This window comes from Chiloscyllium plagiosum, chromosome 18 (assembly GCF_004010195.1).
Source record: "Chiloscyllium plagiosum isolate BGI_BamShark_2017 chromosome 18, ASM401019v2, whole genome shotgun sequence".
Classification (NCBI taxonomy): domain Eukaryota; kingdom Metazoa; phylum Chordata; class Chondrichthyes; order Orectolobiformes; family Hemiscylliidae; genus Chiloscyllium; species Chiloscyllium plagiosum.
Genome location: NC_057727.1, coordinates 39,128,785 through 39,143,456, shown reverse-complemented (window position 1 = coordinate 39,143,456; position 14,672 = coordinate 39,128,785). Strand labels below are relative to the sequence as shown.

Sequence of the window (14,672 nt, the reverse complement as noted above, 5' to 3'; positions counted from 1 at the left end):
TGCAACCCACATTCCCACCTACCTCCTTACTTATCAAGAATATATATCTGTTTTAAAATATTCCAAGACTCTATTTACACCACATTTTCTGAAATAAAGTTCCATAATTGCATGATAATTTTCATCTCACATCTGTTTTAAATGGGCAACCCTTTACTTCAGAACAACGACCTCTGGTTCTAGATTTTTCCATGAGCGGAAACATCCTCTCCTCATTCACCCTGTCAGTAGCCCTCAGGATCTTTTTATTTCACTATCAAGACAACTTATTCTTGTAAATCCAGCAGATACCAGTCTAGCCTCTGACTCAAGCCAAATTAGCTTGAATGCATCCAAGTGCACTGCTATAACACCTTTAAAAATACCTTTTGATCTTTCCCTATCAAGGATGTTCAGCTCACAGGTAGTTTCCTTTTCACTATCTGTTCCCAAATTTTTGCATGAAAGAGTTGCATTTGCTTTCTTCCAATCTATTAGAACCTTGCCTGAATCTAGGGAGGTTGTGAAATTAAAACCAATGCATAAACTTTCTCACTGGTTACTTCTTTAACTTCCCACGAATGCAATCCATCAGGATCTGTCAGTCTGCACCTCCAATAATTTATTCAGTACTACTCCTCTAATAATTGTCAGTTTCCTGAGTTTCACCTTCAATCTTCTGATTTATAGCTGCATCTGGAATGTTATTTTTATCCTCAGTTGTGAAGACCATTACAAAATATCTTCTCCATCTATATGCCTCTGCATGTTTTCCACTTTCAATGCTTCAGATCCACTTTCCATTGAACCAACATTAATTTTGATAACTGTATTTTTAAAAATATTTATAGGAACTTTACTATCTGTTGTTATCTTGCTGTCTAGCTTTCTCTTATATTTTCCTTTCCTTAATAATATTTCAGCTATTCTTTACTTTTTAAAAGTTTCTCCTTATGTGTTTCTTGTCCTTGCACCAATATAAGCTTTCTTTAGTTTAGTACAATCGTTCACCTTTTTAGTAAACCATAGGTGGTGGTTCCATCACTGAATTCTTCTTAAATCATTGGAATTATTTTATTCTATCTATTCTGAAATACCCTTAAAATGTATGCAACTGCATCTGTATTGACCTATTATTTAACCTTGTTTGGCAATTTGCTTCAATTAGCTCTGCTTTCATGTACTCATAATTTCTCTGAGAGCTTTTGAAATCAAAGAGTCTTGGAGTCAGTCCTAACTTCCTCAAACATACAATTGTCACTGCTACCTAGGGACACCTTCTCTATGAGATCATTAATTAATCTTAACATGCTGCATGATACCACATAGTATAACCTATTTTCTGATTGGGACCAGAGCATGCTGTTCTCAGAAACTATCCCGAAAACATTTTATGAACTCCTCATCTAGACTACTTTTGCCCATCTGAATTTTCTACTCCATATGTACATTAAAATCTTACATGACAAACACCGTGCCTTTCTGACAAACTTCCATTATTTCTTCTTTCATCCTCCACCCTACCATGTGGTTACTGTCAGGGGGGCTGTACACGACTCCAACAAGTGACTTCTTGCCTATGTCATTTCCTAGCTCTGCCCAAACTATTATTACATTCTGGCTTCCTGAACTTAGGACATCCCACTGTATTTGCTGATATTATAATTTAACTAATAAGCCAGCCCTCCACCTTTTCCTAGCTTCCTACTCATCTGAAATATCCCATAGCATTCAATGGCTGCCATCCATCTCCCTCTGCAGCATTTCTCTGTAACAGCTAACAGGATGCTTTATTTCTATTTAGTTTGTCAGGTCATCAGTTTGTTTCAAATACTGTGTACATTCAGATACAGTCTTTAGTTGCAAACTATTTTTTTTGTACAAAGTTAAAAATCACACAACACCATGTTATGGTCCAACAGGTTTATTTGGAAGCTCTAGCTTTCGGAGCTCTGTTCCTTCATCAGGTTGTTGTCGTGCTTTTTGTATGCTGTAGTGATATCTGTTGATTTACACTTGGATTTATACCTCTCTCCCTTCCTATGAGAGTCTGTTTATTGTAGTTCTCTTTTGCCTTATCTTTACTCTTTGATTTACTACATTTTCCCAAATTTGCTTCCTTGCCCACCTGACTTAATTTTAAGTCCTCTCTATTTCTCTATTTTTGATTTGCAAGAACACTGGCCCCAGAATGGTACAAGAGCCTAATATCCCAACAAGATAGACCCCACTTTCCCCATATTGGTGCTAGTGCCACACAAACCATTGCACTTCTCCCACACCAGTATTTAATCTATTTATTCACTTCTCTAATCTGATTTGCTCTATGCCAGGTATAATGCAGAGATTCTGACCTTTGAGTTTCTGGTGCTTATTTTGGAAGTGCCTTGCTACTTGTATTGACACAGCAGAACATTCTTTGTTCTGAATATGTAGTTGATATCTACATGATATCAACATGATAGCTGCATGGTAACAGGACACTTCCTTTCCACTCCCAAATCACTCTCCAACCCTGAGCAGGTGTCCCAAATCCTGGCACCAGAAAGGCAACACAGCTCTCTCGATCTGCAGTCTTTGCTGCCAGAGAAAAGTGTCAATCCCTCAGATTATACATGATAGCTGCATGGTAACAGGACACTTCCTTTCCACTCCCAAATCACTCTCCAACCCTGAGCAGGTGTCCCAAATCCCGGCACCAGAAAGGCAACACAGCACACTCGATCCGCAGTCTTTGCTGCCAGAGAAAAGTGTCAATCCCTCAGATTATACTGACGCCCAATACCACTATGTTCTTCTTTGGTCAATCTCCTTGAATGCCTTCCTAGATCATAGTGCTCTGGCCAGTTGATTCAACAACCTTGCAACACCTACTCTAATTCAAACAAACTGAAAGGACCTCAAGCCTGTTGTAAAGGCTGCTGCTCATGTGCTCTTGCTCTCAATTTCTCCTTAACTGTCTATTCTATTGGCCTTGAACATTGAAATTAAAAGACTATATCTGAAGAGCTGTGACTGGTTCCTTATAAAAAGGCCCCAAGAAACTTTCTCACTTCCTGAAATGTCACAGTGTCTGTAGTTCAACAGCTTGCAAACTCTGAGCTGAAGCTGCTCAAACATTAAGCGCTCAGTATCAACATGTTCACCCTGGAGTCATAGACATAGTCACCAAATATTAAGCTTCCTCTCCTATAGCAAAGAAAGAACCAATTCCTGATATTTGAAAAAGCCAAAAAAAAACTCATTTCCTTCTTCCCCAACTCCCTTAATCATCAATGTGCAGCCCTTCATTGTAAGTCACACTCAAACGCTCAATCGCACATTGTTAGCTAGGTTTATATATTCTGAACACAAAAGGCTTAGTTCACCCAGTTACAGAGGAACTAGTTTTGGCTGCTTCTTTAATTAACTGTGCCCAGCTGCTCTTTCAATGGAGACCTTGTTGAACTCCTACTTAAGACTGGCACCTTTAGAACTTAACCTTGAGATTTAACTTAAATGGTGACTGCAAAAGAAGTTTGATTAGTACAAAAAGATTTGGACTCTTAACTACCAAATGTTCGCATTCTGCCCTGAGACTATCCCCTTTTTACAATTTAATAAATTATTATAATTAGTCCATTGGAAAAACACTGTAATGCAGGTAAACAATTACCCAATGCTGATTAATGTAACTGTCAACTAATCTTTGCCGGACAGATCTATAAAATGAATCATTGCTTAAAAAGCACATCTACATTATTATCCAACAGCTAATAGTGACATTGGAAAATGCCAAAATCTTTTACAGCTACCTTACAGAATATTCTAGACTCAGTCGGTTTTGCATTTTTTTTCACAAATTCTTAAAACCCAGCATATTGTGAACGGACTTCCAAATCTCCATGCCAGCAGATAAAATGTGTGCAGGAGGAAATCCAGTTTTGGTCAACTTTTAAAATGGGGAGCCTGATCCCAATGAGCATGCATATGTATTTTGCACACCAGGTATCCCAAACCACAAATAATGTCAGAGGAAAATAGCACAAGGTTAGCAATGTGGAGGAAAATCTTATTTCTGCTCAACAAATTTGCATCCATACCCACATGAAAATTTAGCCCAAGAATTCAACATAATGTAAGCAAGATAAGAGTAAAGGAAAAAATACTTTAGGCATAAACAGCAACAATTTAGAAGAATTAAATTGCTTCCATCCCAGGGTTTTAATAGAAGTAGATGAGAACATTGCAAACGCCAAACTATACTGTTCTCTTCCGTGGGTCCTACTTGTCACTATATTCATTAATAACTTAGATAATGAGATTGGAAACCATATATCCAAACATCATTAAAAAAATTGGCAGTTTTGCAAACAGCACAAATGGAAGACTCAAATCGCCAAGAGAAATTGATAAACTAAATTGATGTAAAAGACTCTGACAAACCAGTTTCAGTGGAGAAAAATCTGCACCCTATATAAGTTCACAAGTATATACAAAATGTAACTGTATAAACAACATCTGCATAGAAAGACAACTCAACAGAAATATTCAAAATTGAATTGGAAGAATTCCTGCTTCTGTCAGATGTAGAACAATTGTTTGATGTGGTAGAGATGCAAAAATAAATCAATAATTCATACAGCAAATTGAGCTGTTAGGATTCAATAATCATAGCTCTTGACCCATTCCTGTGTTTTTTAAAAATAAATTTTCCAGTATTATCATTGTTCACATTTCTAAATTATTTTGTATATACTTATCAGTGTGCACAAGATAGTATTAATCAAATAAGTAATTAGTAAATAAGTAACAGGTATGTACTGGCTGTGTTTTATATCTTAGGTCTAATACTTATGAAATTAACCAACCAGCATTTTAATAAATAAAGGAGGAAAAAAGATTTTGACAAGTTTTTCATTTTATATTTTTAAAGTTTTATTAACTTGTTTAGGCATTAATGGATCGTTTTATCTTCCATTGGCGACAGTGACGTTAATCCTGTTCTATCCACAGAATGGCACCAAAGTGACTGGGAAATGTGGAGGCTATTGTGGCAAGTGCATCCCATATTCAGGAACAGGACTACATGTACAATTGCTTTAGCTCAGGTATTCATTGTTTTAAGTACTTTCTCAAAAGTTTCTTAATATTCAATAACAACCAGTACCAGACCAATACAACTGCAGCCTAAAATTGAGAAAGTGAGGACTGCAGATGCTGGAGATCAGAATCAAAACATGTGGTGCTGGAAAAACACAGTTGGTCAGCCAGCATCCAATCAGCAGGAGAGTCAATGTTTCAAGAATGAGCTCATCATCAGGAATGAACTGAGGAACCTGAAAATCCATCAGACCCTTCAGCTCATTTCTGATGAAGAACTTATGCTCAAAATGTCGACTCTCCTGCTCCTCGGATAGTGCCTAACCAGTTGTACTTTTTCAGTACTACATCTTTGACTCGACAATATCAATAAGTCAATATTGCATAATTCTACTTTCTCTAAAAGTTACACCGATAACAAAATAGTGAATAAGCTTTACAAAAGGAAATATTGGTCAAAGTTTCCCTCGTTAATAAACAGAAATCTTTTGAGCTCCTCTCCGCTAGCAAAAATATGACAGGGCAGGAATTCTGGCTACCAGTTATAGCTTGCCATTGTTCATGCTCTGAATTCAATGGATTTCAAATCCCATCAGCATAAAAAGGATCTAATAGTTTATCCTGAGCTTTTCCTAAACAGTCGCTATGGAAATAATTTATATTGCCTCTCAAAGCCAGGATTAGAGTCTTACTGTCCTAGAGTGTAATGATTGTAACGAGGTTAGCCAGGTAGACCTTGTAGAATATGATTTTTCTGATTAGGGCTGTTAATCTGGTCCAATTGACTGGAATGACAGATAAGAACAGGAATATCAGATTTCCAGCTCACTCTGAGAGTGGTATCAATGCCAAGGATGCTCCACGTGTAAATAAAGAGTGACTTTGTGACCGGGTACTGGCCTCTGTGGAGTTTTTTCACTCTCATTGTATGTATGTCAGCACATCTTTACAAGTCATGCTCATGATATCTTTACTGTATCACAGCATGTGATCTGAAGGTTGAAAGGTCTCACACTCAATCTTGCTTGCTATGGATCATTCAATTGGAATAATGCTCCTCTGTTGAAAACTCTCACCACCTTACTGAATGTCTCTCATAGGACCAATTATAGAGAGGGAAGTGCATACATATTCTTGAGGAGTCAAAGGAGGAAGACATGTTGAATTCGAGATTATTACATCTTTTTTGTGAACCTTCTACCAGTGCAAACATTTGCACGTCAGTGAGTACTCTGAGTAGTGGTGCAGGTTGGGTTCACCTCACATCACAGCAGCTGGTTATGAGGGCAGCAAAGCCAGCCTGTGGTTAGTCATATTCAGAGGAAGGAGGTTCAGTTGAGCTCAACTCAGCTGGGTAAAGATGCAAAGAGTTGGAATCATGAAGAACCAGGATGAGATTTTTGTCATATGTCAGAAGTTACCTGAAACATTGTAAAATCATGGGATGAGAATGGAGAATCTCACACACCTCACAATGATTCTGTATTTTAAAGCTCATCAACTCCTTCATTAAGAGGATGGCTATTCTCATTGAAAACCACATCTATATTATTCAAAATAGGAGAGGTGCACAGAATGTATGCTACAGTCTAGGATTGACTGGTCAGTGATACAAATTGTATGAAGACGCATGACATGAATATCAGCTGTTTCCCTCCCAGTGATCATGGATGCCACAAAAGGCTTGAGGATCTAGCAATAGTGATAAAAGTGCCAAACCTCATAAGGGTCTGAGATCGCCATCAACCATCTCTGTGGGCGTTCTGACAGAGGAACTATCTGTTATCTTTTCGGCCTATAACAGAGGCCTGTTTCAGGCTGTTCCTGAAGTGATATGGTGCAAAATTCTTTGGAGTCTTCCATCCTTCCTAGAATCTCCTCAGTGAGGCCAACTGCCAAGAGCTTTATGCAGTCATTATCAACGACGTTACTTCCAAACTACCCATAGCTACAAAAGCAGCTTGTAAGAGGGGCATAAGCGAAGGTATTGGTGATGTCAATTTGTGATTTTTTGTGATCCCCTGTGTTTCTGTTGCAAACAATATCAAACTGTTGTGCAATAAAGCACTACGAACTTTGTTACACTGAGACAAACTTGTGTTTCCTTTTCATCAAATGAATGGAAGGGGAATGAAAAATAAGAGTTAACGAAGCAAATCAGTGTGTGAGGGAATGTTGTTTCAGTAGAAACTCTGGAGCCTTGCATTGTTTGTGCATTGGAAGTTTGCTGACTTTTGTTCTTAATGGATGCTTGACTACAGAACGATGAAGGGGATCACCAAATATCTTGCAGACAACATGCCTCTCAAGTGAAACATGTCTGAATCAGAAAGGTCTCCCATCTCTACCATCTTAATAAGCATGCTCTCTCCTAAGCCTACTGTGGCAACACCCCTACTTAGCCTTTAAGGAACAAGGATCCAAGTTGAGAGCCAACTCTTTCAGTGAACAGGATGTCCGACATTCCTGATCTTGTCGGTCAGCCAGGGATCCCTGACTGGACCAGATTAACAGCCCTAATCAGGAATTCATATCTATGAGGTCCACCTAGCTGACCTTAGAACAAACATTACATCCCTCCCCCTCTTAGTCCGACAAAATAGGCAGATTTTTTTTGTTGCTCCTTCTAAGATATTTTAGCACTGGATCAGGTTCCTCCGACTCTGCCTCTGAGACAGGCGGCGTATAATGCACAGTAGCTCGCTCCTGTGCCCAGAACATCTCAGAAGAAATTTATTCTCCTCTTCAGGTGGCAAAGGCATTGAGGCAGCGACATCTGCTATGTCCATCTCAGATTCAAAGATATCCTCAATGTTTGACAGAGAGGGAGAACTCACGATTTTCGGAACCATCATAAACGCAATTAAGGAGCTGGGTGTGTTTTGCTCCTGCACCGTTGGCAAGTTTGCAGTTATCATATGGTCCATGTGCTTGTTCTGGACCATTGCACCTACCTGAACTTAGTATGTCACTGGATCTGATCTCGTGTCAACCATGCCTCTTACCCATGCAGGGCCATTCCTATGGGTTCTACACTAAATTCCTTCCCCTGAAGTAAACTGTCTCTCCTGCTTAACATAGTCTTGTGCCTGGCATTGGCATTCCCAATGTCATTTCACTCCCCTTCCTCCCCCCTGCCACGTCCAGGAAGATCAGATTTAACCTGGTGCAGAGTCTTCTCTCCATTAGCAACTCTGCCGGAGTAATTCCTGTAGTTGCATGAGGGGTGAATCTATAATCAAATAGGAACCGAGTCAGTATATTATCCAGTGAAGCTTGCGGCTGTTTTTTTAAAGCCTGCTTTTAAAATTTGGACGACTGTTTCTGCAGGATCATTGGACTTTGGATGTTATGTAGCTCTCCTTATATGACAAATACCATTCAACTTTAGGAAATATTCAAATTCTCTACTGGCAAACAATGTCCCATTTATCTGTGACCAACATTTGGAGTCAGTGATTTGCAAAAAGATGCATGCAGTTTTTTATCACTGTGAGCCTGCGTAAGAGTGTGTGTATAGTGTAGTGGTGTCACCTGTAGTGTGACATGAACTCATGATCCCAGTTGAGACCACCCTCATGGGTTCGGAACTTAGCTATCAGCCCCTGCTCAGCGACTCTGCGATGTTGTGTATCCCAAGGTCTGCCTTGGAGGACGGCCACCTGAAGGTCCGAGGCTGAATGTCCTTGACCACTGAAGTGTTCCATGAGTGGGAGCGAACATCCTTGTCTAGACATTGTTGCACAGTGTCCATTCATCCGTTGCAGTAATATCTGCTTGGTCTCGCCAATGTACCATGCTTCGGGTCATTCTTGCCTGTAGCGTAGAGATGGACAATGTTGGCCGAGTCATACGAGCATCTGCCGTCCACGTGGTGCATATTATCCCCACGTGTTATGGTAATTGGGAACATTTCAGCAGTCAAGAACATTCGGCCTCGGATCTTTGGGTGATCGTCCTCCAAGGCTGACTTTGGGATACGTAACAATGCAGAGTCACTGCGCAGAGGCTGATAGCCAAGTTCGGTACCCATGAGGGTGGCCTCAACTGGGATATTGGGTTCATGTCACACCACAGGTGACCCCACTACACTATATGCACACACTCTTACACATTCACACACTCATGCAGACCCTCTCTCATACACTCTCTCAGACACAAACACACCCCCTCACACTCATGCACACCCTCTCACAGGTGTATACTCCGACACACTCACTACACATGCACACACACACTCATAGTTCTCCCTCTGTCCCACATGCACACAATCTCTCTCACTCTCCACACACACACACACACACACACACACCTATGGGGGTGAATTTGTATTTGTAGATATATTCTATTCTGTTCAAAAAGCATACAGTCAGTCCATGTGACATTTTATAAATTTCTACTTTGGAAATAGAATCAGTCTGACTCAGAATACAAACAGACTCTAACCTCACACCTTTAAGGCATTGTTTGAGCTGCGATGTTACCTTTTTTTAAAAAACATAAGTTATCTCAGGAATGTGACTTGAAAACAGTTCTTGAATTTACATATGAATGAATCAAAACCTGCAACCCATTCTAAGTGATTAAAGACTTAACAGAAATCCATCAGTACATTGCAGAGTTGTATGACAATTTGATCTTTTACTCTAAATTCTGTGTCCTGCCCCACTAGCTACCTGACAAAGGAGTAGTGCTTTGAAAGCTAGTCCTTCCAAATAAACCTGTTGGACTGTAACCTGGTGTTTGATTTTTAATTTTTCCACCCCAGTCCAACACCTCCACATCATTGCAGAATCATGGAATTGCTTTCTGGTCAACATGCAAGGGTGGTCTTACCTCTTCTGATAGTTCCTAGACCTTCCTGCAAAACGTCTGCTAATTGAATTGGGACTTCACTAAACAAAACATATTGAGCCAGTTTAGGTGAATCTTTCTCAACCAATTTCATCCCATCAAGCTTGGGCCGAACCTTTTAATATTTCCCAAGCTCAGTCAGACAGGCGAGAGTGTCCACTTCCATTGAAACACTCTACAACTCATATGCTCCACTTGTAGCATTTTCCAATAATAAAGCCAGTTGTAGTGCCTGTTTGAAGTCCAGTTGGGCTTCAGTGTATAGGCATTTTTGCATGGTTATGTCATTAATTCCGCATACTAAATGGTCTCTCAGTATCTCATTAAGGGTTAATCCAAAGTCACATGCCTCTGCTAGACCTCTTAGCCAAGTCAAAAATCCTGATTTGCATATCCTTGGTTATTGAACTGCCAAGTAAAACTGAGAGTGTCTCAGAATTAGAGGAGGCTTTGGGTTGTAATATTTCTTAGCTAATTCTGTGACCTCTTGACCGGTTTTAGTATCTTGTGCCTCAGGATGTTAGGACCCTAATAACTGGAAAAGCTGCAGAACCACAAGTTTTCAGGAAAATTACTCATTGATTTTCATCTTCCCCAATATTATTTATTCCCAATGCTTATCCCAACTCAAAGACAACTGTTGCGAGTGAATTTCTTGAGGAGCATGCTTTCCTCTCATCACAACTGAAATAACTCCACTCTCATCATTTAGTTACCCTTATTTACACATGGAGAGTCCTTGACATTTATCCAACTCTCAGAACCTCTGACACTCTTTGTTTATAACTGTCAGCCAGGGCTCCCTGATTGCGCCCATTATTCTGATTCAATCAGGGAATTTATATTCTATGAGGTGTACTTGAATGACCTCATCATAATCCTTAAAGAGACATAGCACAATACATGTGACAGTGCTAGGAGGGCTGTGAACGATATCACAGGGGGTTACTCATGCTCTGATTGACTTTGTTCTTCCTTTACAATGTTAGTGTCAAATTTGTCTGCCATGTGAACATTTTTGCTGAAATATTTTTCGAGTGCAGATGTTCACACCTGGATATTCTGCCAAATTATGTAGTTCAGGTGCAGAATATAGACAACTGGACTCTTCCTGATCTGTGAAAGCAGCAGTTGGCACATAATCACTGATTAAGTTCACTTGCCAATTTGTTTATTCCATGGTCATTAAAATATAGTATTGTACATCTGTATAAGAGAAATGTGTAAAGACATGTTTTTATAACACATGTAAATAGTTGATCAATTTGCTTGTTAATTAACATTTATATTGGTGAGGAAACTTGTTAGTTATTTAAAAAGCATTCATCTCCTTGAGATCTCTGCCTGGAGGCTGATTATTCACCTAAATATAGCAACGTGCCATGATTTTTATTACAGATAGAACAAAAGAGGTAGACATAAATCTAACTCAGCTGGATCAGGAATCGAAGCTGAGTTATTGGCAGTAAAATAATCCATACACTAGCTGAGCAGCTGAGTGAGCTAACCAGCTCCTACTTGAAAAATATTACAGAATCATTGTGGAACTTTTGAAGTGACAAAATATGTTCTTATTCCCGATGAAACGAAGTTCAACAAACCTTACAATTCTAACTTACAGATCCTTGAAATATTTAGATTGTAAACTTCGGTGAAAAATCATTATTTCTCACTGAATTAGTAATATAAAGACAAAAGGTTGTCTGGTACAAATACACCATGAACATAAAGGGTTGCAAACGAATGGAAATAGGAAAGTAGAAGATTTAAGTATGAGCATTTCTGAAAACTACAAGCACACATTTGCTGTTAAAAATTAATGATTATGAAAACATATTAATTGCAAACAATCTCTAATACAGAAATAGTAATCTTCTATTTAAGTGGTTCAAAAACTGTTGTTCAGTTTTCACCAAATGTGAACTCTTCAATGCATTATATATTTTCAGCTTTTTATTCTAGTTTGACATTTTTCAATTTTATATGCATTACATTTCTTAACTTAGTTCTGTTTTGTAGATAATTTTGAAACCCTTGGTGTGCAAGAGAAAAGCTGTAATTATAATATCAGCATAGCTTTTCTGTTAACACCTTTCAGGTTATATTTTTATAGAGTAGTCTGTCAGCTCTCTCTTAATTTACAGGATTTAAGCAAATTTTACTGTGATATTCTTTGATTCTGTGGTTTGGTTATAACTGAGTGATTATTTATCCTTTTTAGTAGGTTTTCAAGGCATGTGAATTATTAAGGAGGTGAAACATAACGTGAGGCAAGCTGGAACAAGATGAAGGGCAAACTCATACATACCTCTGTGATCTATGTCTGTCGATAAATCTGGACATTTTGATGTATAATATTGTATTTATGATCTGTGTTTATATTTATTTCTCTTAAAATGTTTTTGTGACAGGATACTTCTATGTTTTTATCTTTACGTGTAAGGGTACAACAGTGTAAAGCTGTTTGTACATATAGCACACGTTATGTAACTTTGTAAGAAAAGGACATTTTATTGACACTCTGTTTTTGACTTGTTTACTTATCACTACACATCTAGTAAACCAAAAAACAACTGAAAAGCCAATTTTTAAATGGTGGTGCTATGTACCATATTATGAGTGTTTTTAACTTTGAATTTACCTCTGCACTTTTAATCAGGAAACAAAACAATATGTACTGTTATCACATTATAAGTAATTTTGGTAAATGTTATGTAAATATATGGGTATTTGCAGCTGTATGTTATTGCACTGGTTAACATTCATTAGGCCTTATTAACCAAAAATGAGTACACTGGTAGCAAATTGTTAAGCACTAAGAATAGATTCCATAAGGTCAAAGTGATATAAAGGGAACAAAGATTGGGCTCACAATAAGTTTTTTTTAAAATTTCACAATAATAGTAACCTGTTGTGTAAATTAATGTGCTGCTATTAATAGTATGTCAAATATTAATGCATGGTCTGATCAGTTTAATGCACTTTAATTTACATTAAATATAATGATAAACAGGTTGATTCACTTATTTGAAGGATACGGTATAAAAAGCTGACACAGCAAACTTCTTGTTAATTAAATAGCAAATAAAGTTGCTAAATTTAGAACCACAAAACATGCAACAGAGTATGTTTAAAGATTTTTTTTGTGAAATAGTTGGTTAGAATTTTTTTATAAAACAAAAATCTTACTAATTTGTCAGAGGAAAAAAGGGAATGTTAGAAACTGCATTGATAATTAAAGGGCATAATAGACTTAATGGTGCTATTCATGGTGCAAGCAATTATAAGTTTAAAATATACTGGGGGCATGGTCAACATACATTAATTCTGTAAACATGCTGCTAATTTTACTCAGTTTTGCAAACGTGGGAATCCCTGTTATGTAAACATACTTATTAAATGATAAATAAGTATTATCACCTGCATGCTGTTACATCATTCGAAGATTTGGACTGAAGTAAATCAAATACTAGTTACATTATGATTGTGTTAAGATATTTGATATTGTAGCAGTAAAGAAAGTAATTTGCAATTTGAAGCAGAATGCTGAAAATACTCCCAATAATTCAACTGCAAGATGCATCATTTTTCAGATGATGGTTAATGCATGTACATCAAATTGGGTTTTACTAATACCATATCAAATCAGTTGATGAATTGCAGCCATCTTTTTTATTATTGATTTGTTTTGTTAAGAATGCACCAACAATAATGTTATACTAATATGAGCATGAAAGAATCAGTCAGCATTAACTAAACGCTATGCAATGACGGACAAAAATACCATTAGAGAATGGCAAAATAAATTTAAGTATCTTACATGAAAACTTGTCTTTGTCTATTAGGTAGGTAGGTGGTTGTTTTTAATTACTATATTAACTTCACCTAATTATAGTAGTTTTACCCGTCTAAGTCTGTTAGTTTCATAATATGTGTAGATTAGTTTAATTTTTCATACAGAAAAAAGGTTACTATTAATGTAAATTACATATAATAGCCGGAGAATTTGTTTTGATTTTTCTAATCACAATATTTATAATGTATTCCCTAAAACCTAAACTCTGCTTACAAGTATTACTTCACATGAAAAGGAAATTCTAAAGTTTTTGCATAAATCCAAGGCAAATCTTGCACTATGTGCCTAAACTTCAGTGCACAGGCACATTTTAACTTCATAATATGCAATAAGCCTTGGACATATAGCACCTCTATGAATATTTAAGGTGTGTGCAGTTCAGCCTTATAGTACAAAATGTCTGCTAAATGAATATTAATCACAGATGTTTTAAATTCATTTAGAAATTGAACTGGTTGTACTCATTGTTCCTGCAAGTAACAAATTGACATCATTTTATAGTAGTGTTACACTGTGCACTACAATATAGTAAATCAATGTTACATTATTAAAGATGCTATTCATAGTTTAAATGTATTTATGACAAATATTAAAATATGCACTGGTAACTTAAAAATTGATCACTATAACAAATAAATTATTTTGCTATATGTTATGAAGTTTAAAGTTTTTTTTTAATGCAAACTTAAGAATTTTGGCCAAAAGCAATAGAAGCTCCAAAAGTTTGAGAAGGTGATAATGCTTATCAGTGGTGAATAAGACGGGAGGGTGGCTAATGTGATGTCATTATTTAAGAAAGGGGTAAGGAAAAGCCAGGTAACTATAGACCAGTGAGTCTGACAGCAGTAGTAGGTAAGTTGTTGGAAGGGATTCTGAGGGACAGGATTTGCATGTATTTGGA

The 14,672-nt window shown here is 37.4% G+C and overlaps 1 protein-coding gene across 1 annotated transcript in view; it reads left to right on the top strand.

The window, feature by feature from the left end:
- The window catches only part of adamts9 (ADAM metallopeptidase with thrombospondin type 1 motif, 9), a 256,778-nt gene extending 242,408 nt beyond the window's left edge, over positions 1-14,370 (top strand). The window contains exons 39-40 of the mRNA XM_043708280.1: positions 4,975-5,069; positions 12,137-14,370. Of these exons, the coding sequence (XP_043564215.1) occupies positions 4,975-5,064 (90 nt within the window). The 3' untranslated portion in view covers positions 5,065-5,069; positions 12,137-14,370. The remainder of the gene's footprint in view (positions 1-4,974; positions 5,070-12,136) is intronic.
- The last annotated feature ends 302 nt before the right edge of the window (positions 14,371-14,672 follow it).